Consider the following 22,730-nt stretch of genomic DNA (forward strand, 5'->3'; position numbering starts at 1 on the left):
GAATAGAAAGATATTTTTTTTTTTTTTTTTTTTTAAGTGAGAGAACCTTTCGGGGTGGGGGGAATAAAACAAAAGCTAGTGTTCAGAATAATGAAAAATCAGACTTTTGGGGAAAACCATCTTACTTTTGCCAGTATGCTGAAAATTGTCCAAGATATTTTAAACATCTTTTCTTATAATGTCATGTACGGTTCAAGGTTAGTGCTGATGTTATTACACTTGTATACTTGGTTAGAACGCTGTTCTTTTTCCCTGCTGATGAGAGGCTGCTTTCTTCCTTCCTTCCTTCTTTCCTTCCTTCCTTCAATAAAAATTAGGTATAAATGAGATATGTAGCATATTGGTATTTAATTCAAAGATAGCCACATGTTATACATTTCAAAGATGGTAAATTGGTTTCACGTATAAAAATGGCTTTTTGTGCGGTATGTTAATGGTACCAAAGCAAATTATCTTGCCAAGATGCTAAAATCCATTATTTTGTTTCATCTGTGTAGTTATAGATCACCTAGATTACAGATCACCTAAAATTTGGTTTCTGTCCCTCAGTGAATATCTATTTCATCTTTGCTTATCTTGATTCCTGATAGCCTAGAAGAATACAGATTCATTAAAATGTTATACACACATACTTGAACTTTGCATTTCTTTTTCTCAGACATTTTCATTCTAGCTTTATCTTAAAGGCAGTTTATTTTTGTGATAGAAGAAACATTGTTGACAGGCCTTTAACTGGGCAAATTATAGAATGTATGTGGTCTCAGTCTCTTTGTAAGTAAAAGGAAGTATGAGCTCTTAATTCCCTTCTTTCTGTAAGAGTCTATGATTCATTACTTTGTGTCAAGTTAAGGCTCTGCTTTTTTTTTTTAATTACTTGAGAAACTTTATTTTAATGCTCTGCTTTTAATAGGTTACAGGTAGAGAGTTGTTGATGGATCGGGCTAAAGAGTTGTCTTGGAAGGCTCCTTAATGTGTCCATGTTATCACACATTAAGTTATCAGGTGTGACAAATCTGGTGGCTTCTCATGTCCTTTTGTTTTTTTAGCCAGAAGACATCAAAAGTAATCCATCTGCAGGCTTAGGTGAATTTTGTGAGATTTGACAGTTTAATAATAAGAGTATACCAGGGGTGTCACAAGCTCTCGGTTGGCAGACAATAAATGATTGTTAAAGTTAACTTAGGTGTGGTTTCATTGCTTCTCTTGGTGAGTCATAAACCATTTCTAAATGCAAGACAAAAAAAAAAAAAAGAGAGAGAGATTCAAAACTAAGCCCAGGAAGAGATATGAATACACAAAGACTTATATGCATATGTTTATGGAAGCTTTATTTTTAATAGCTAAAAGCTGGAAATAACCAAATATCCGTCAGCTGATGAATGAGTCAACAAAATGTGGTCCATTCATACAGTGAAACACTACTCAGCAATAAAACAAACTACTGATGTATGCCACAACATGGAGGAATCTCAGGAACGTTATGCTAAATGAAGGACATCAGAAAAGACTACATACTATGTAGGAAATGGTAGAAAAAGCAAAGCTATAAGGACAGAAAGCAGATGAGTTGCTGCCAGCATCTAGGGGTAAGAGGAAGGCATTGACTAGAGAGGGGCACAAGGGTCCTTTTTGGGGTGATGGAAATGTTCTACCTCATTATTTCCGTAGTGCTTATGTGTACATTTGTCAAAATACATCAAATTGTACACTTAAAATTGGTGGCTTTTATTCAGTGTAAATTATACCACAAATTTAAAAACAAACTTAGGGCAGCATCTTGAATGCCTTACAAAGTGACTACTTCATCTGGGGAAATAATCATTTTTAAACTTTGAGAGCCTATTTTTAACAAAATACTAGCAATGTTTGTTTTTATGCTGAATCTATGTAAAATTTTGACCCCTAAAATGTGTTTGTATAGAAAATGGTAAACGATCGGCTTACTTGAATATCTCATTGCATTTTTGCTTTCTCTTTACTTCTCTGCCCAACCTAGAAAAACTAATCGAGGGACTCAAATCTCCTGACACTTCTCTTCTGCTCCCTGACCTCTTGCCTATGACAGATCCTTTTGGTAGCACTTCTGATGCTGTAATTGGTAAAGTCATCATCTCTGTTTCTTCAGTCATGCATGATATGTGTGTCTGTTTCAAAAATGGCAACTAACTGGTTAACAGATCCCTACTGAGTATAGCCCTGCTGTGGAGCGGAAATGCCACGAAGCCTCCTGGTGTTGGAGTGATGCTTTGTGCTAACCCAGAAGCCAGGGCTGTTTAATCTCCCTTGTTATCGCCCCAAACGAAGTGTTATCTCTGCCTTTCAGCAGCACAGCGCCGTTATTTATTCTTGAAACACTGAGATTTCTAGAGTGAATCTCTTGTGAACTAAGGGGAATGTGGAAAAATTCACATTTTGTTACAAAAGCTTCATGAAAAAAGTTGGTTTCCAGGTGGACTTCACCTTTAGCAGATTCTTCTTTAGAAGGCCTCTGTATGTGCCAAGTGTCAGTAACTGAGAAAACATTTGCCCCACGTTGAGGCCCTATGAGTAGAATCCAGGGCAGGGGCTTGATCTGCTTGCTTTTACATTTTCTTGTGCTCCAGCCGCAAGGCAGGCAAGACCTATAAAATGTCCGGGGCCCCTGTACTACAGGAGCACAAAGTCCTAGAACTCAGAAATGCTATGACCCTTCAGAGAGATGTTCCTCCAGCTGGGGCATGTCACATGGTAAAGAGTACCTCCAGCTACAGCATGGCATGGGATTTGAGGTGGACTAGTGGCCTTTGCAAGGCACAGAGCATGTTTGGCCCCAAGTTGATCCCTTAAGCAAAGCACAGTTACCAGAAGACATTAAGGTGCCTTTGAGCCTATGTCTTCTGACACGTAAGAGGTCTGCTTGAATAGCTCGCATTCAGCATTTATCTGTAAAAACTGAGAATCACCGAGACTAGCCACCGTGGTTCACCTTGCACGTGCCTGCTCTGTCAGTGAAGCCCAGACACTCGAAGCAGCAGAAAGCAAGCAACTTACTGTGCTTTCCATCTTACCTGAGGTGGGCATTTTAGAGACAAGCAGAAGAAAGCCTTCACAGAATCATCCAAGGAACCTTCTGATTACCTTTCCCTTACCCTTTCCTCTCCTCTCTTAATGCTCTGTTACAAAAGAAAAAGCTGATGTTGCTGTTGAGAGTCTGATACCAGGACTGGAGCCCCCGGCGGCCCAGCGCCTCCCCTCTCAGACGGAATCTGTGACCTCAAACCGCACAGGTCAGTCAGGAGTCTCTGGGGCTGCAGGAACTGGTCAGTTCGGGGAGCCCTCTGAGTCAGGCTTTCCACCTGCGGCAGATGGTCCTGGGCTTATTTCACAGCCTGGTTAGTTCCTCCTGGAATGGATGCTCTGCATCATTACAGCCCCAGCTTTAGATGTTGAGCGATGTGTTTCCTCACTAAAGAGTAGAGTACCTTTTTGGAGCCATGTTCTTTGTAGAGTGATACCTGGGCTTTCTTTGATTTCAGTCTGTCTTTATTGAAGATTTTTGTCACTGGTGGCGGGTTCCCTCTACTTCCTTAATTAAAGAACTCTGCTGAGTTGTAAGGATGCCCTTAACTCCTCCTGGGTACTGAGCAGTCTTTTGGATCTAACAATGTCAGTGATGTCCATGGGGGCTCGTGTTATGTGTGTTAACATTCTATTCCCAGCACAGAGCTTTAATCAAATCTAGGTGATTTGCTATTAAATTGTAGGCAAAGTTGAAATCTTCCCTGGATCCATTCCTTAACTACAATTCCTTAAATACAGATTTGATAACCTTCATTTTTATTGAGTCCATAATTACCTTGATAAAAGTGTCCACTTTGCTTACTTGGAACAGAAACAATTAGAAGTCTAGGAAATATGAGAATAAACTCATCCAGGTTAAAAAAAAAAATGACACAGAAGACAATATGGTTCTTTTTCCTTGTGCTTACTTGGCTGTTTTCTCCTAGAAAACTCCCCCAGAAAACAATTTATGTGTTGAAATACTTGAACTCTGAATTTAATCTTCCTTCTGTTCCTTAACTAAAAGCAAAATCATGTGTTCCAAGGAGCAATTCAGATTTAAAGAATACTAATAAGAGACAAGATCATTCTATTTTGAATGGGGATTGGGTTGAGTTCTAAAACAGTACTGCCTAATCATGCCATATTCTGCTAATAAGAAGCCAGGGACAACCCCCTTCTTTGTCAGCTTGGATACCTCATCTTATAGCAACTTTTTTCAGTGAATGTTTAGGGAAAGTTTAAGTGAAACTCTTTAGTTGCGAAGTCCTTTTTCCCAAATGACATTTGCTGAGAACTGAGTTGCCAAAGTTTTATTGACATCCAGACCATTTACTTGCTTAACCAGCAACCTCTGGGCAAAAAAATTCTTCCATATTTATATATATCTGTTAAGAGAAGTTTAGAAATACATGTTTCTCTAGATGAAAATACAGGGTGCTTAACGGGTTTCTTTTGGTTTTCCTTCTCCCGCCTTGGCTTGTATGTATAATGTATTGGGTTGGCCAAAAAGTTCGTTCGGGTTTTTGTACGCGCTTACGGAAAAACCCGAACGAACTTTTTGGCCAACGCAATAAATGCAGTAACTTAAAGGCTAAGACCTAACCTCATGATATCGTTGTGTGTGCCATTTAATGCCATCACTGACCTGGGATGCTGTTAATCTGGACTCAGATTCTCTCACCGGGGAAGATTCCCTGATTGATTGCTCTCTGCTTTCTAACCCTACTACTGACCTTCTGGAAGAATTTGCCCCCATAGCGATCTCTGCTCCGGCCCATAAAGGTAAATGCTTTCCTCTTCTTGGGCCCACATGTATCCTTAGAGGAGAAGAACTGAGCAACTCCCGAGAATTTTCCTTGACAAAAGTCTTTGCTAGTGAAGTTTTTTAACCACCTCCTTAAGTGGAAAACTTGAGTTTGTACCCTTAGCCCCTGTGTTAAAGTTCCTCTCAGTAAGAATATTGAATAAGGCTGGGACAACAGACTGTGGAGATGTTGCTTTCTGGCAGTCACCTGGAATGCAGATATTCCATGCTTTCTATTAAAGACAGAGCTACATACCTTTGCAGTCAGCCCAGGGTTGAGTTGACTGTCCACTGACTGACTATAATTAGATACTTGTTGGCCTTAGAACTTAAAACTGTTTCATTAAATCAGATTTAAAGTTTTTTGATAGTGATCACTACAATAAAGAAAAAAGCATCAGTCTTCAAAAGTCAGTCTCAAAGATTGAACTCGTAAAAGTTTTGAATTTTAGTTAACCTTTGAGTCATGATTAATTACTGGGTTTCTCTTTCTAATCTACTGTTTCCATTTATTAGTCTTGGGTTAATACTGGTTTGAAATTCTGAGGGACAGAGGTAGCTTGAATTGAGTGCTATTCAGTGAGTAGTTCATGAGAGTGACAGGCACTATGCCTGGCTTACCGTACGCAGGCATTCACTAAACTTTCTGGGCTTAGATAGTGAACGTGGTTTTCTGGAAGGAGCAAATACATATTAAAGGAACAGCTTGTAAGTCCTTTCTGAAGGAAATTTAGGAAGGAAGCCTCCCTGAGATGACTAAAAAATAATTAGCCTTTGGTTTGCAATGGTAATAGCTGAGTTTTTGTTTTTACCCTTAATAGCATTAAAATAACCATGTTTTTCTAGAGCGTGTAGAGAGAAGTTACCTATTTAGCCAATTATGTCTGACAGGAGTGTGTCAGCAGCAATGAGTAATTACAGAGAAACATCACTTGCAAAATAGGTGCTCAGCTAGCACTTGCTTGTAGAATGGAGAAGAACTTCTAGTACACTTCAGCTTGAAATCTCAGTGCATGTGATCTTCTGCCCCAACGTTACTGGGGCATCAGTGTTTGAATGTCTTTTTTCCCAATCACAGGGCAGTGAGTTCTTTCAGAAGTATTCTGTTTGCCTTGTATACACTGGTTACTTCTTAAAGGGTGACTGATTATCTCCACGCTGCCCTTGTTTTTTGAGTGTTTCTGAATATTGTTAGTCCGGCCTCTGTTTGCTCAATAAAGAAGATAAATGACTAAATCCCGTGCCTTTGTGAATTACTGACGGTGAAGAGATATCTCACAATAGCTACATTTAATGACCTTATAAAGGTAGGGAGAATTCTTCCTATAACACTTCTCCCTTCTCATTTATGGAAGTCTTAACACGGCCAGCTCTGAAGCATTTTTTCCTATTTCCCCAAGTTTTCCAGCTTTACTACTTTTATTTCAACTCAGGAAAATAAGCATTTTCATCTTTAAAAACAACAGTGATTGTACAGTTGGGAACTGTGTGCCTCTTATGTATTCTCTCATTTGCTAATCTCTACCTCTGTTGTTTCTGCTTGTGTACTTGCATTCTGTATTAAGCTGCGGAAGATAGTAATCTCATCTCAGGTTTTGATGTCCCTGAGGGCTCGGACAAGGTGGCAGAAGATGAGTTTGACCCTATTCCTGTATTGATAACCAAAAACCCACAAGGTAAGAAAGAGAGGATGGGGAAAAGAGAAGAGTTTGACATCAGCTCTCTTCAAAATAGTAATGTACCTAATCTACAAGGTGTGTGTGGGGGAGGAAGCATCAACATTTAATGAAGGAAATTGAGGGTAATAACAATCATTATGGGCTGGACCAGTGTAGATAGATGGAGACACAGGTAAAGGTACTAATATAGGTATCTTAAAGCATGACCATGGTGTTTATTTAGAGAGAAGAAAAATAATATTTGACTAAAAGTAATAATTTGACTAAAAGCTGGTTTTTACGAAGTGTCAGGCTAAAAATAAAGTGATCTTCAGTCAATGGAAACCTGAAGATATATATATAAAAAAAAAATGCATAGGATATTTCTTATCATAATTAGAACAATCTGTAATAAATATTCTTCCCAAAGAGATTAACAATGGTACTTTGATATCATTTGCATCTTTTGGACATTTGTGGAGCATGCTTTTTCTTCTTTGTTGTTTTAAAATCATTTGACCATGCCATAAAACACTGAATTGCCCTAAGACCATATATATATACATATATATATGTATATATATATACACACACACACACATATATATACACACATATACACACATATATATACATATATATATAGGTGTTATTTACATTTATTTATTTTCTACGCTCAAAAACCCAAAGCTGTTTTGTTTTTTTTTAACATCTTTATTGTAGTATAATTGCTTTACAGTGTTGTGTTAGTTACTGCTGTATAACAAAGTGAATCAGCTATACATATACACATATTCCCATATCCCCTCCCTCTTGCATCTCCCTCCCACCCTCCCTATCCCATCCCCCATCTATATATTTTTAAACCATGTTTTTATTACAGTAGTCTTAATAACCAATTCCTCCCCAAATCAAAAATCACGGATTTTTACTTTACAGGGAAATGAGTTGATGTTACCAGGAAGTTAGTGTACAGCCAGCAGTTCTCAGGCAAAATAGCTATTCATTTGAAAATAGCATCCTCTTTGCAAGGTCTCCTGCCTACAGTAGGGTATGCACACAGTGCTTGAACGTTTGGTGGGAGGTGGTGGATCGCTAATTTATATGTTTAAAAATTAACATCTAAGAGTTTGAAAAATGTAAATTGTTGTTTCTCTAGGGTGTTTTGGTTTGTTTTGTTTCTCCTTTGCTTGTTCTGCACATCTAAACCCTAACCCTCTGTGTTTTGTACTGAATTCCTATCTCTCCACTTCCAGGTGGGCACTCTAGAAACAGCAGTGGGAGCTCTGAGTCCAGTCTTCCCAACCTAGCCAGGTCTTTACTGCTGGTGGATCAGCTCATAGACCTGTAGCCGTGACCCAGTAGCAGATGCAGTTCTGTAACCTTCATACCGTAATATACGTTTTCATTACAGAGTTAAAAGAAAATGATTTTTTTTTTAAATCTGCAAATAAGGGGCCTTCTAGCCCTAATCTCCTACTACCCCTTGCCTTCTCCCATAGAGATGATAAGGAAAGAAAATCACTTTGGCCCTCCAGATACTCCTTGGCCAGCTCCTCTCTGTTAGTTTGCTGTGTTTTCTCATTACCCTTCTTCAATAGCATTATCTTAAATCAAACGCTAGATGCCATGAGCTTCACCTCTGCTGGAATTGACTCCGCCAAAAGCTTAACTGTAACTGAAACTAGTGAATTGACACCTTTGTCTCATTCTTGCTAGGAATGGCCTCCCAAATCAATCCTCCCAACCCCATCTCCTTTGGCCCGTTGCTGATGAATGTGTTTCTCTGTTTTTGCTTTTTATGCTGCTGCATTATCATGAGGACATGGCTTCTTCAGTTGGTCTTAACTCGAGGTAGTAACCTGGAGATAGGTGTGTGGTTTAAGAGAGGGTAAAACTGACTGATGGTATATGTTTGGAAAGAGAAATTGAGCCCAGCTCTAGCCAACCAACTTTGACCTTGTTTGATCGTAGACTTAGCCAAGGGATTTCACACCCCATGCAACCTGCCCAGCATTCGTCCAGCACTCTGGCTTCCATTGAACCGTGATTTCTCAGATCTGGAGACATGACTGCAAGTACTTGAGATCCTTGGATAAAATGTGTACATTATATAAATTCCAAGTATTGCCATTCCTTTTCGTGTTAACTGTCCCAAGCCGGGATCTCAGAATTAGACCAAAACCAGACAGTGGTGGTAATATGATACCTTTTATTAGAAAACTTTTCATGGAGAAACAGATGTATTTTTCTTGTGATTTTTATTTTGAATCAAATATTGTAAATTGTGTATAAATGAAGACGCTGAATAGTTCTGTTTCCACTTGGCGTTTCAAGTCCGATATCAGGTGTCTGTACAGGGTTTTGATCTCTTTCCCTTGTATAACTAACTACGCAGCAATCCTACAGTGTAACATATGGAATCATTTTGAGTAGACTTGTGTGTTGCTATAAGCTTTCAGCAGGTCCTCTGTCTTTGTAGAATAAGCATGTTGTTTATTTTCAGATAATCAGAAATAAGTATGCTGACACACTAGGCACAGTTTGACTCGGGCTACTTACCTTTCTTTCTCTCTGATGTTTGAATTGAAGGATGCAGCCAATGAAATATGTTCAGTTGGTTTTCCTTGGCATCCTAGATTTAAAAAAACAAAACAAACCATAGTTTCTCACTAACCTTAGAATATTGTTCATAAAATAAATAAAGGCCCCTGCACTAATGTGACAACATGACTCATGGTCACCCTCTGTATATGTCCTTACTCACCGAAGTATATTTTTTTCCTTCCATGCAAAGCAGTTTTATAAAATCACCCTTTTGAAAGAGGTAGGCACAGAGAACCCCATTTGGTTCTCTTCCTTGAGTGCCATTTTTATGGTCAGAAGGGAACTTCTTAGTTGATCAGATTTGTACCAATAAAATTCCAGGTCCATTGCTTATTTCCCTGTCTAGCACTTTTGTTCTTCTTCTTCACGTTTGCTCTTTAAGGGGGAAAAAAAGAAAGCTGAACAGCAACAACCGCCTGCAAAACCTTGTACCCTGGAGGTCAAGCTTTGACCCCAGCAATGTGAGAACAGCCTTTGAAAGGTATCAGAGGAAAAATTGGAACCTTTCAGTCTTCCTTCTGACTTTAAGTACTTCCGTGTCAGCTGAAACTAGACACACTAAGTACAGGCCTCTGTTAGGATAATGGGTCATTTCCGAAATTGAGGGAGGCACAACCTACCTGCTGAGGGTTAAAAAAGATCCTCGGGCTTCCCTGGTGGCGCAGTGGTTGAGAGTCCGCCTGCCAATGCAGTGGACACGGGTTCGTGCCCCGGTCTGGGAAGATCCCACATGCCGCGGAGCGGCTGGGCCCGTGAGCCATGGCCGCTGAGCCTGCGCGTCCGGAGCCTGTGCTCCGCAACGGGAGAGGCCACAACAGTTAGAGGCCCGCGTACCGCAAAAAAAAAAAGATATCCTCGAAGAGCTCTCCATGATTGGAGAGCAGTGAAAATGGGACTTGGTTTGCCCCTTTATGGACAGGAATATTACTGAAGATCAAAATGGTATTCTTTTTCCCAGACATAGAAAGAATATATAAACTAATGAAAGAGATGTTTATTTTTAAATAAGAATAATGTTTTATGCCTATGTTTTCCAGTTTGATTTTTTTTCATACATACATGTTAGAAATATAATGAAATATCTAGTTTCTCAATTTAATTGAAACCACGAAGAGTACAGTTTAGAAATTAGGTAAGTGTCTCTAAATTATTCCTTTCATGTATTACCCGTAATCACATTGAGATATATTATCTAGTCATTTGGCTCAATAAAGCTTAATGGAGAATGTTAATGAAAATGAATAGACTAGAAACGAGAGAGACTGGGTGGAGGAAGCCTGAGGGGGATAATGACATGAAATTATCTTGAGTTTATGCTTTAGGAGTAGGGCTTCAAAGGAGAGAACTATTTTTCTGCTAAAGAAGACATGTGAGTGACTTGATTAAAGGGACCTCTTTAGTTTATAGCATCATCCTTGAGCTAAAAGGGGTTTATTTGAGATGAGTATAGTATGCTAATAATTGATAGAACTTTGAAACTGTAGACTGAGCTACAATAGGGACCTTAGAGATTATTCTAGTCCATCCACTTCGTTTCACAGATGTGGGACCTAAAGCAGGTGGTGGGAGAAGAGACCCGGGCAGGACAGGCCACCTGGGAGCTTGTCCTGACCTTTGCCAGTCCCTGGCCTAGTGGGGCTTCAGCAGGGGCTTCACTTCTTAGGGCTGCTCCTTACTGACAATGATGGGTTTGGACTAGATGGTTTTCAAGGTTATAGGATTCTAGGGTTCTAAGTATTTATTATGATGCTTCAGGAGGACTATGAAGGATTTATATAATCCTGATGTTCTTCAGTTATCTTCTGTAGCTCTTACTATTACTGTAGCAGTATTTACATTTTAGAGAGTTACAGTGGGCTTTCACTAACCCAGGTTGCTCTCTCTCTTAGTTATCTGAAGAGACCCATAAATCATCACAGAGTTTTGGACATAGATTTTCCTTTTTTTTTAATATTACACACACGTATCTACCCATTCCAACAAAACAGTATCAGAAGATTTCAATTCTTTTAAACTGTATAATCGAGGACCTGCCATTTAAAAATGGACAAATAACTGTAAGCATATGTTTCTGATTTGCTCTTATTCCGACTGTGCAAAAGTAGTACCTGTACCAGAAAACATCACAAATTGGATTTTTTTCGCTTTACAGCATTCAGATAACTAGATCACCAAATTCAAGTCCCAGTGTTTTTAAAAGCACAGCCCTCAGAGGAGATAAGCTTTAAATGGACACTTCTAAATGTGATTATAATTAATGATTTCTTTAGCAGACGTATCAGAGTTGCGATACCTAATTGAGTGTTCCCTTCAAAGGCATCTGGTTTTACTTGGGAAACATACTTATTCTAATGATGCTGCCACCATTTATGTTATTTTTGAAACTTCTCTCCTTAGAAATATTCAATACTATCAAGAAAGATAATAAAATATAAGAAAATCAGTTGTATTATCTAATTAGTATCGCTTTCAGCATCTGAAAGTAGTATGCTCTCTTTCTTGATCTTTTCCTACCGCTCTTGGTTCTAAGTAACATTTAGATGTTTCCAAAAAGCAAAATCACTCGCCTAAGCTGAAGAGTGGTTACTGCTGAAGAGGGTAAGAAGAATGAGTAATTCACCGAAGATTCCCAGAGAGGACCTTATGATGGAATGCGACGACAAGCAGTCTTAACTTCCTTAATATTCTGAATAAGGGAACTTATACGATTTCACCTGTCTTTAGTATGGTTTGGAAAATTGAAAGATAGGGGTTCTAAAATACCTCTGAAAGAGGTTGTCACTTTGTTCAGTGTCATTTGATACTGGACTTGGCTCTTCCCAAATTAGAATTATAGAACTCGGATTGCTAATAATTACAGGAGAACAAATCCAGGAAAATAACCTGTTTTACTCAAGATGAAATATTAGCTTTGTTTCTAATCCTTTTTTCGGGGTCTCCTGAGATAAATGATTCAAACCAACACAACCTCTCCCCACCGACCGCCCAGGTCAGGAACAGTTCTGCCTTCAGTAGTGCTGGGGGAAGGAGGAGACTTTTGGGGTTGACCTCAGCCCAGAGGTGTGGAGGCATATGAATGCAGCTGAACAGATGCAGATTGTAGAGAACTTCGGCCAAAATAAAGTCTCCCATGCCGATGTTTGTCTATAGTTCCAGGAGTCTTAGCTTTCTCAGTCTGTAAGATTCAGGATTCTGTAGCCATGAACTTAGAGTTTGGGGATAAAAATGACAGGATTGCCCAAACTACTGAATTAAGCAGATTAGAGGCTGCCAGGCAGAACAGAGAAACTATTAGATGGATACTTAAAATGGTACCTTTACTGAAACACTCCAGATATTACAAAGCCATCTTTTATTCCTCTCAAGAGACTGTAATTTTACCAGCACAAAGTTATTAGCCTTTTCCTTTTCCCCACTAGTAATGTTCCTAGAGTTGGATGTGCTTGGATTTCTTGAGTCAGAATGAATCCCAGATGGCCTCCATTTCAAATAATCTGTAACAAGATACTATTTTGTTTCTCTTGGGTTTCCTTTCACTGTGATGGGGGAGAGAGGTTCTTTGGACAATGCTGATCTGTGCAGCAGCATGGTAGTTGCTAGAATGGAAGATATCTTCCTGGTTCCCACTCTGATGTAGCCTTGCCCTAGGAGTATTCTCTGCCCTGTCGCACACGGCCTCATCACATGGATGTGTATTCACCACAGACCTTTATCCTGTCCTCCCAAGAAGACAAAGCAAACAGAGGTACATGAAGCTATCTTATACAGAAAAATGTGAAATTTGAACTTTGCTACACAAGTATTGTATAAAAAACAAGTCTGTAAACAAGTTTCTTATGTAAACATACAGGAAAATAAAGACTTTTATCTGTTAAAACAGGAGCATGACGTTCAGAGCTATAACTAAATAACTTACAGTAGCTGCTCTTCTCCTGATCTGAAAACCCACTTTTGCGAGAAGGATTTAAACATATTGTTGAGTGACCATAAGCACCTGTGCACAAGGAAAGTGCAGACACGTATGAGAGACGTGCAGAGGACATTTTAATGAGTCATGGCTACCCCGGCTTCATCTGCAGTCATAGAGAATAAACCCCTGTGAGCCTGCATTTGATATGACCAGACATGGAGCTGTAAAAGCGAGCACAGATTTGCAGCTACCCTCCTCTAATTTAATCTTTAATGTACCCAGGCCAATTTAATTAAACATTTTATGTTGGCAACGGCAGTTTCATGCCCAGGGAGAAATCTCTCTCGTTTAATTGCTCTATTGGCTTGAGAGACCCAGGGTCTCTAGCCAGTGTTGTCCCCCATCAAATATCTTATTCTCCAGGCGTGGGTTTTAATGCAACTCCACAGCATATGGTAGAACCCAGTGCTTAATTTTATTATCTAAGCAAAAGGTCATGGAAATTATTAGTTTGACGTACATCTCCTGATTCCCTGATTCAGCTCTGAGAGTGTGAATTTCATTTGGTGCTACATTTCTGAAGTTCTTGTAAAGGGTATTTTGCTTTCTATTTGCTAACTATACGAGAAGGTTTCTCAATACTCCCAAGACTTCACCTTCAGTTTTGGGCAAGAACTATGTCTTTGACACTCCCTATAACTGTTATTTCTCTTTATAGTATGGGAGAAAGTAAAATTCTGGTCACGCATGATATATTGCACTCAGGAATATCCAGCCTGCAATTTAAGACTTCAGATTTTCATTCTTTTTTAGGAAACACTGGCCCTCACTGTCCATCAGATAAAATTTCCAGGGTAAACCTATTCTAAATTATTCAGCACTTTGGGTTGCTTTGGAAATTAATAGGGAATTGGTGAGGATAGTTGCCAAAGCATCAGATACTTTTGAGGATGCCTTCTTTCTGAAGCATATACGCTCTTACTGAAATCGACATTAATTTGCAGCCTCAAAATAGACTAAAATGGAGTTATTCCTAGTGGAAGTGTCAAAAAGTGTGCTTAACCTCAACGTGGCACGCAGTCCTACATCAGAGCAAGAAAAAGAAGTGTGTTTTGACTTCTTGCTTAATTTAATGTGCTAAAGCAAAATGAAAAGAGACATGACTTAATTTGAGGAAATTAGAACAAAATGCCCTACCTTAAGCTTCCTGATAAGGAAGACCCTTATGCTTGATAAGGGAGACCCTGACCCTGTGAGGCCAGGTCCCAGGTTTAAGCCCAAAGCCCCCGCCCATCACTCCCCACCCCTACCCCAAGAACAACTGGCTAGCTTTATTGAGTTTTCTGGTCACAGGGCATCTGCTCTGCATGCCATTGGTTTCCAAAGGAACTGGGCCAAGGCACTGAGGTTAAATTAGTATAAGTCTTTCATTGCTAGTAGGCAGACTGCTTCCAACATGTTTTTCTGACAGTACAAGGCTATATTCATATACAAGGACTGTTCACCCTGAAAATACATGCTTTCCCTCCCTGCAATAACACACGCATATTCAAAAAAAAAAAAACCCTCTAACTACCAACAAGATTTAATGCCTACCTTCTGTTTACAATTATTTAGAATCTGTCCTTCTCTTGACTGCTTTGTTTCTTGTGCTGCCACCACCAAAATTCCCTGAGGGAATGTGGATGTCTGCGTGCCCCATACCCACTGCGTGTCTTTGTTCTCCAGAACGCCAGGCTTGGAGGGTTACGAAGGGTGGTTGCTCTCAGCCTTGGTCATACTGCACCTCCTCTAAAAAGAATGGAAAGGTTAAGAGATCTGGCCTTCAAGGGAAAATCCTTTAAAGGTGCTTTTCCAATCCTATAGAGCAGATTCATGTTCAAAGAGAGAGATGAAATAGGTCTGGCCTTGTTTTGAAGGACTGGAGACTAGTTCTCCTTTCAAACTTGATGTTATAGTATTTTTGTGACTATATAAGTTTTTAAAAGTTGTCGCAATTTTAGGTGTGATTTTTCCTATTCAGCATGAAGGTCATGGAATATGCTCTGAGTTGGCAGGTTTACAGTTGACTTGACCAAGAACTCACTTTTAACGTAAGTAATTTAGATAGGTTAGGAATGCCCTTCTAGCCTGTCTGACCCTGCACATGGGTACCCCTACTTGGTACTTTACAGCTCTCACAATGTACTCTAACACTGCAGGCATCCGAGATGCCCTGCGTTCTATAGGTAGCTGCTTTTTGGAGGTCTGTGCACACAATTTGATTTGACTACATGCCATTTAAATTTCCCCAGAACACTAGCTTCAGTCAAACTAGTGCTCATTTTCATTATTGGTTCCCATGGTGGCCGGAGTTGGTCATGACTAAATTTGCCAGTTTTCTCCTGAGAGATATTTTGCTCTCCCATAGAAGCACATCAGCTTTTAGGGTGGTTTTGGAAGATGAGAAGTCATGACTTAATTTTGGGAACTAAAAACTGTCCAACTGATAACTGTGTTAGAAAGCGGTTCAAGGAGTTTTGGGGGCCATTCGTACCACTTTGCTCAGCAAATCTTATCTTGGAAAACTTCTCTGCCCCATTTCATTTGAATTTCCCCACAGACATCATCATCTGGGAATCACTGTGACAGATCTCACATCGATATACTCGCCTGAGAGATTAGAATTATGTCTTTCCACATATATTGCAAAGGAGAAGGTGTTCCGTTTATCTCCTGTCCCCTGACTAACGCTTTCCTATCACCATATGGGTGCACATACTAAAGTTATAATGCAAGGAAACATTTATCCTCTTCATATACTATTCAGAAAGCCATTTGGCACCAGTACAGAATTTAACTTAAAGACCCTGTAATTTGGAATTCACCAAATACATTCAGAGTTCTAGAAAGAGAAATAAAAATGGTGGCGGGGTGAGGGGGGGACCCACCTTTTTTGTTTCTGAAAACAATATTTAAGGTCAGAACTGTTTAAAAAGAAGCACTGCTAAAAAGTTACAGGATTCAGAGAAACATAGTATTTTTGTACAGTATCTTCTAAAATGTTCAGATCTCTCTCTACATCTCTTTACAATGTAATGCCTCTAAGTAACTGGTTTCCCAATAAATTGATTTTGATGCCGCTTCTGCTGTGTTCTGTGTGATTAATTCAAGCAGAAACTTTAGCAGGGGAAAATTGTTAGCAGAAGTTTCTACTACCTAATGGTTTGCTTAGAAGGGGAGAGGGTAACGTGGGGAGGGGATGATTGAATTTCCTCTGTACAGAGGTTCTGAGTCATCTATAAGAGTCCAAATCATGGTACCTATAATTTCTTACCCTGGTGGGTTGGGAAACCCATGATGACATGATATCTCTACCCCCAGCCACGCCTTTCTCTGGATTCTTCTTGCTTAGTTACATATGCCTTTTTCCTGCCCTCTTGCTAACATGTGCCCAATGACATACTTCCAACCTGCTAATATTTCTTGGAAGGTAAGCTCTCTTGCATTCTGATAATTGTCTATTTGATTTTAAAAGCCAGAGCACCCTGAGGCACCTCTACCTAGATAGAAATAGATTGGTTTATTAGAGTTTGCAAATACTTCTGTAATTACCTGTGCATTTTACTCCTTCTGCTTAAAGAACTTTATGATGGATTCATTTAAGCAGAGGAGATCTTTGCTAACTTAGAAGACTGAAAACAAAATTCCAGGGCAACTCTAGCTGAAGGTGATTGATTTAATATGATTTTGATTATGTCTCCTCCCCTTAGAAAGTGCCTTCAGTATTCATATTTGAGGCACTCTTGTGCTCTTTGAATAGTGCTTATGATGTAAATCATCAAGTAATTTTGCATTTATCAAGCAGCCACGTTCTCCTGCTTTGGCGGGGTGGGGTGGGGGGGGGAGGTTCCATCCTCAGTTACAGGCAGTGTGGAGCAGATGACCACATGTCGCATCTGATTTGAGTTTGTCCCCAGACAGTATTTCTGCATCAGCCAGAACTGTCATGGTGGATGTGGAGATGAGTGACTGGGTTTGTTTTCATTCCATCCTTAGCCAGCACCAGGTAGAGCAGGTGTCAGTGCCTGGCCCCGTGTGTAGGAGCATTGCATAGTTACGCTGAATGTCTTTGTGCCTAACATCTTCATCTGCTTTCCTGCACATCGTGCCTATCGTGTTCCGAAATGTGAGACCGTGATTGGTTGTGTTCCAGTTTGTGTGCAGTTTCCTTGCCTGACTTTTCTTTTTCTGTTTTTCCTTTTCCATTTTCAACATCTATTATTTGGTTCCACAATGTTTCTGCCACGGGTTGACCATTAAATGTTACAAGGAGAGTTGAATGGACCTGTGCATTAATTCTGCGTTTTGTGCTTTTCTAGGTATCCAGAGAGAGCCCAATCCCTATCCTGTAATAACTGTAGAGCACTTTAAAGAATCAACGGGTTTTAAAGACCTTCCCCTGTATCCAGACCCCTCCAGAGTACCTGGAATGAAAACTCAGAACAGTTTAGAATATGACTACTTGGCCCGAGATGGCCCTTCCAGCAACAGCTCGTTCCACAGCAGTGAAGAGGAGGGGACCGACCTCGAGGGGGACATGCTGGACTGCAGTGGGTCTCGACCTCTCCTCTTGGAGTCGTCAGAAGAGGATGAGAGCTGCAGGCCTCCGCAGGGGAAGCTGGGAGGAGCCACTCCTTTCGCTCAGCCAGAAGTCTCTCCTGAGCAAGCCAAGGCAGCGCAAGGTGGAAGAAAGAACCAGTTCGGAGCCCTCACGCAGCCAACCGCTGACGGACTCGGTGAGCCAGATGTTTTCGCCACTGCTCCCTTCAGGAGCTCGAGGGTTCCCGCTGATGACGTGGACATTTTCACCAAAGCCCCATTTGTCTGCAAGGGCAGCGTGGCTCCTTCCCAGCCAGAGGAGGCGGACGTGTTCTTGAGAGCTCCTTTCACTAAGAAGAAAAGCATGGAGGAGTTAACCATTGCCCAGAGCGCCTCCCCGGAGTCTCCTGCGCAGCCCGGTCTCCTCCGTCAGACCAATGACATCCCTCTGCTCCCGGGCCTTGATCGAGCCGTGCATCCCTCTGTCCGAGCTCAGTATTCCATGGCTGGTTTTGCCCAACCGTCTAACCACCCCTCCCATTCTGTACAAGCAGCAGACCATCTTGACAGCGTCTCTCCCAGGGGCACCTCTCTGGAATCTGGCGCCCATCCTAATGACAGAAACAAAGGACCTCAGCCCCAGAAAGAATCTGTCTCAGGCCCCGTGGCTGGCAAACCATTCCGACCCCAGTCTTTATCCAAATATTCCCGTCACTATAGCCCAGAAGATGAGCCAAGTCCAGAAGCCCAGCCCATCGCTGCCTACAAAATTGTTTCGCAAACCAATAAGCAGTCGATAGCTGGCTCTGTTTCCGTCACATCCCTTTCCTCCAGGACTACGGAGCTGACAGCTGCTGATCCTTTTGCTTTAGCGCCCTTTCCTTCGAAATCAGGCAAGCAGAAACCTTAGGAGCCATACCTGAGCCTTAGGCCTCTGTCTCTACCCCACCCTTAATACCCACCACATCACTCCCAGCTGAGCCTTCCTAAGAAGAAATATGGACATATCAATTATTATCTTCCAGTTCCATGAGTCAGCAGGAATTCTTCAGTCAGCAAACTCAGTCGAGGTGATAACTTAGTTGAAACTCCTTTAAGTTATGCTCAATTCTTTTGTTTATATTGATTTCTGGACTTCCAGGCATTTCCATCTCCACCTCCACCCAGAGCTCTGCTTTTTGTTGTTTGCCTAGAAACTGTTTAAGTCTAGAACTACTTCCCAGTAAATCCAGAAATAACTTCCCAAAGGGGCCATGTTATTGCTAGTTTGACTCCTGTAGTTCCTGTTCTGAGTCATGTCTATCAAGGAATCAAGATGAGTTCCTCCCGGACTTGGTTTCATACGCTTGAAGAGGGTATATTTCAGGAAAGAAAACCAGATAAAAATTCTGCACGTCAAAAGGAAGTGTAATCCCGCAGATACTAATCATTCCTGTGAAGCCGGCAGCTCTAGAAGGATTCTCCGGATCTGAGTCTGTGCAAGCCACACGGGTCCTCGTGCATGAGTGTCTGTGGGTGTGTGACGTGTGTCAGATCCTTTCCTTTGTAGAAATGCGAACAGATATCTATGCTCGTGTCTAATAGTGTTGAGCCTTCCCCATGTGCACACTTTAAAAATTCGTGTGAGTGCACAGCTATGTGTGTGCATGTCTGTGTGCACAGGAAACATTCTTCCTTTAGCTAAACCCTGTCCCACCTCGCGTACCTCCACAATCACTCATTTGCTGACATTGGTCTCCTGACCTAACTGACTTGAACCCTGTTTTTATTGAGTTCTTTTCTCATGGCATAATTGAATTCATTGGAATGTATAGGAAAATCCTGTTGGAACTGAAGTTTCTAGGTAGATTTTTTTTTTCCCCTCTAGAATTTGCCATGAACAAATTCCATTTACACAGGCTTGAGAAATTAATTATCCTTATACAGTTCCCCCTCAGAACAATAGAAAAGAGCACAATGTTACAGTTCCAAACGCTGGGTTTGTGGTCTAAGTAATTTTAAAAAGTACTTAAAAACCTTAGGTCTGAGCACTCCATGCTGTCAGTAGGAAATTAATTAATCATGAGACTAGGCTACAAACTAGATTTGCTTGTTTTTCCACATCCTTGTCACCTTTGTCTATTGCTTCTTGAGGAAATAGAAATCTGAGACATGTAAATAAGTTAGGGAGAAAGGAAAAGAGCTGAACCAGCCAGCCATGAAAACCTTTCAATTCTCTGTCCCCTTGGATGCTAAAGTAGGTCAGATAGGTGCCTCACTTGTGTTTTTGAAATGTCTTGTATTTCTGGAAAGATCTGACTTATTCTTGGCTGTTTTCATACCCTTTATTATTAGTGCCTTAAAATGAAACTTACGTCTCAGTGGGAAGATTTCTGCTGAAGATGTTCAATTTCCTATTTCAACTTGAAAGCTTCCTGTGACTTGTAGTAAATGTTAGTGATTTCTCCATTAGCTGGAGATGTTGGGAGAGTTGCTTACCAACCCAGATTAATGATTTAAGGATTATGGGAAATTTGTCCAAGAATCAAGCCTGAATGCCAAACTCCACTGCAGTTAAGTGTCACACTTTTAAATTTGAAGTTCAGGGATCTTGGCAGTAAAATATGAACAGATACTTTTCAAGGCTTTTCGTAGTTTAGTCTCCACCTATTTCAGCTGTCCAGGTTAAAAGATAAATTTAAATAATAGGCACTGGATCAGGGCTCCTAGCAATGATTTTCCAACTGAGGTTTCAGCAGTGCTGGTCCTTCACTTTTATGGATGTTAAATGTTCATTGGGCTTTTCTCCCAATGATCATTTCTGAATTTTCTGTGTAACAGTGGATGTAGAATCATCTTTCCATTTGAATAGTTTTGGCTAACAGGTGTGGAACTTAGCACCCCAAGCTCTTCCCTTGCCTTTATCAATTAAAGCCTTCACATGCAGGAGTGAAAAGGATGGGAATATTCAAGGAGAGTTCTCACCCCAGAAACTCTTAAAGCAGAAGGTCATTCTAATTCACCAGAGGTGTTCAGGATTACCTCTGTAACAGCCCTGCAAAATGACTTTCCTTTGGTTATTTGATCACTTCCCTTCTGATCATTTTAGTTCTCAAGGTGAAAATCAATAAAATCTTGGTAATTTTATTACATAATTGACTCATTTGTCAAGCTGTGCTTGTAATCCTTTTTTATTCTCACTGGAGACCTATGATGGCTGGAGACTCTAAATACCTTTTTTGAACAAGAAATGAATATAAACACATGCTAGATTACTTTTGTGGTGTTCTTAATGATGCATGAAAATTTTAGGACTATCGGATTACATTAATTATTAGTTAATAACTAGTGAACTCTGCGCTGATCTTCTTTGGATCATATAGAGTAAATGCATCATTTAAAGACACAGTGTTCTTGGGACTTCCCTGGCGGTCCAGCGGTTAGGACTCCACACTCCCAGTGCAGGGGGCATGGGTTCAATCCCTGGTCAGGGAACTAAGATCCCGCATGCTGCACGGCGTGGCCAAAAAATAAAAAAATAATAAAGATAAAATGTTCTTGCCAGAGTCCATCCTGAATCTGGAAATCTGGAAAATTTTCGTTTTAAGGGAATCAGGAGTGCTCAGGGCGCTTTGAATTAGTAGCGGATGCATGTTTCCAACAACTACTGCATTAGGTTAACACTAAGGAGAAAAAGAAAACATATAGTCAACAAAATACTGCATTACTTGTTTTAGTTTGTTTTATGTGTTACTTGCTTTACACATGTACGGAATGCAGGAACCTGTGACCTTTCATTTCAGTGGAGCACAATGAGCCAGGGTACATGTAGACATAAAGCATTGACCCGCAGCACGCACTAATGAACTCTTAAAGGATCCACATTAATGGACTAACAGGCACTATTGAATTCATGAAGTTATCTTATGTGTGGTGAAAAATATTTAGCATGTCTGTTTCTTGAGTTCACACACAGATAACCCTTTAGCTCCAAATCCTGGTTAGATTGGGAAATGGAATGAACAAAATTTGACGCTTGAAGCAGATGCAGGGCAGGACCCAAAGAAATCTAGGTCACAAACTCCATTTCATTTTGGGCCCACTCATTGTTGAGCTGAAAATTTCATATGTGTGGACTGGTGTATATGTATTCACTCGCCCACGTTAGGTCTGAGTTTAACCTGGCAACCTTTGTGAACTGTCAAGAAAAATACCAGTATCTTATTGACCCACTATTTAGTAAGTTTTAGAATACACGTACATCAATGTTTTCAGCTATTTGGTGGACATTTCGCTGACTCAAAAAGTAGCGGATTTCAGTTTTCTTTAAAATAGGTGTAATCACCAGAGTGATTCTGACAATAGAAATTCGATCATGCTGTATTTGCTTCCCTAAGGAAGTTGTCAAAACATAGGTTATATAGTATGTATGCATCCTATCAAATAGGAAATTTTATTATAGGAAACTAGAGAAAAGTGAGATCCAACTCACTCTTTAGCAGGAAGGATACTACCTAAAATGGAGTCCCTTGGGTCCCTTTAATAAAGAAAGATGTTATTCTCTGCTGTGTGTTTGGAATTAAAATTGGAGAACACAGGCCAGTCAAGTTCGGAATTGCTACTGGTCACACAGATGCAGTTTTCTATGAGAAATTTGGAACCCAGATTATTCTGATGAAAGATACATAGGAGAGCCTCTGAAGAGACCACAGCTTGTAAGGAGGCAAGAGCTCCTTGTAAATGCCCACAGCCATCCCTGAGTTGTAATCCTCCAATCCTGCTTTCTGGAGTAAACATGAAGATTTTAAATGTAATCATGTAAATTTAAATTCTTGCTTTTTCCAGTGACTGTCGACTACTTGTTTGTTGGTTGGTTTTGTTTGTTTTAACCACCAGAACACTTGCAAACTTGTGAAGTTCACTTAAGGAAGGATTTCAAAATGCTTGAAAATAAAAAGTAGTATCTGGCTGGGAATTGTTTTTGTGTTCTTTTGCTACAAGATAAATTTGCTAGGCTGTGAAAACAACTAGCTGCTCAGCTTCGATGTGGGAATCCACACTGGCAGTGTCTTGATTGCCAGGACGCCATCTTGCTCTCTGACTTCCTGGTCCTACCAGCCTCATTTGCACCTTGACCTTTATTAGGAAA

General features: G+C 40.4%; 1 protein-coding gene across 4 annotated transcripts in view; it reads left to right on the forward strand.

Moving 5' to 3' along the window:
• AAK1 (AP2 associated kinase 1) overlaps positions 1-22,551 on the forward strand; it is a 167,368-nt gene extending 144,817 nt beyond the window's left edge. For 3 of the 4 annotated variants that reach the window (XM_024738184.1, XM_024738185.1, XM_024738186.1), the window contains one exon: positions 17,383-22,551. In XM_024738184.1, the coding sequence (XP_024593952.1) occupies positions 17,383-18,512 (1,130 nt within the window). In that variant the 3' untranslated portion in view covers positions 18,513-22,551. Of the gene's footprint in view, positions 1-6,411; positions 6,523-17,382 lie in introns of all 4 variants that reach the window. The other variant, XM_024738182.1, reaches the window with a different exon arrangement.
• The last annotated feature ends 179 nt before the right edge of the window (positions 22,552-22,730 follow it).

This window comes from Neophocaena asiaeorientalis, unplaced genomic scaffold (assembly GCF_003031525.2).
Source record: "Neophocaena asiaeorientalis asiaeorientalis breed wild unplaced genomic scaffold, Neophocaena_asiaeorientalis_V1.1 scaffold756, whole genome shotgun sequence".
NCBI lineage: Eukaryota > Metazoa > Chordata > Mammalia > Artiodactyla > Phocoenidae > Neophocaena > Neophocaena asiaeorientalis.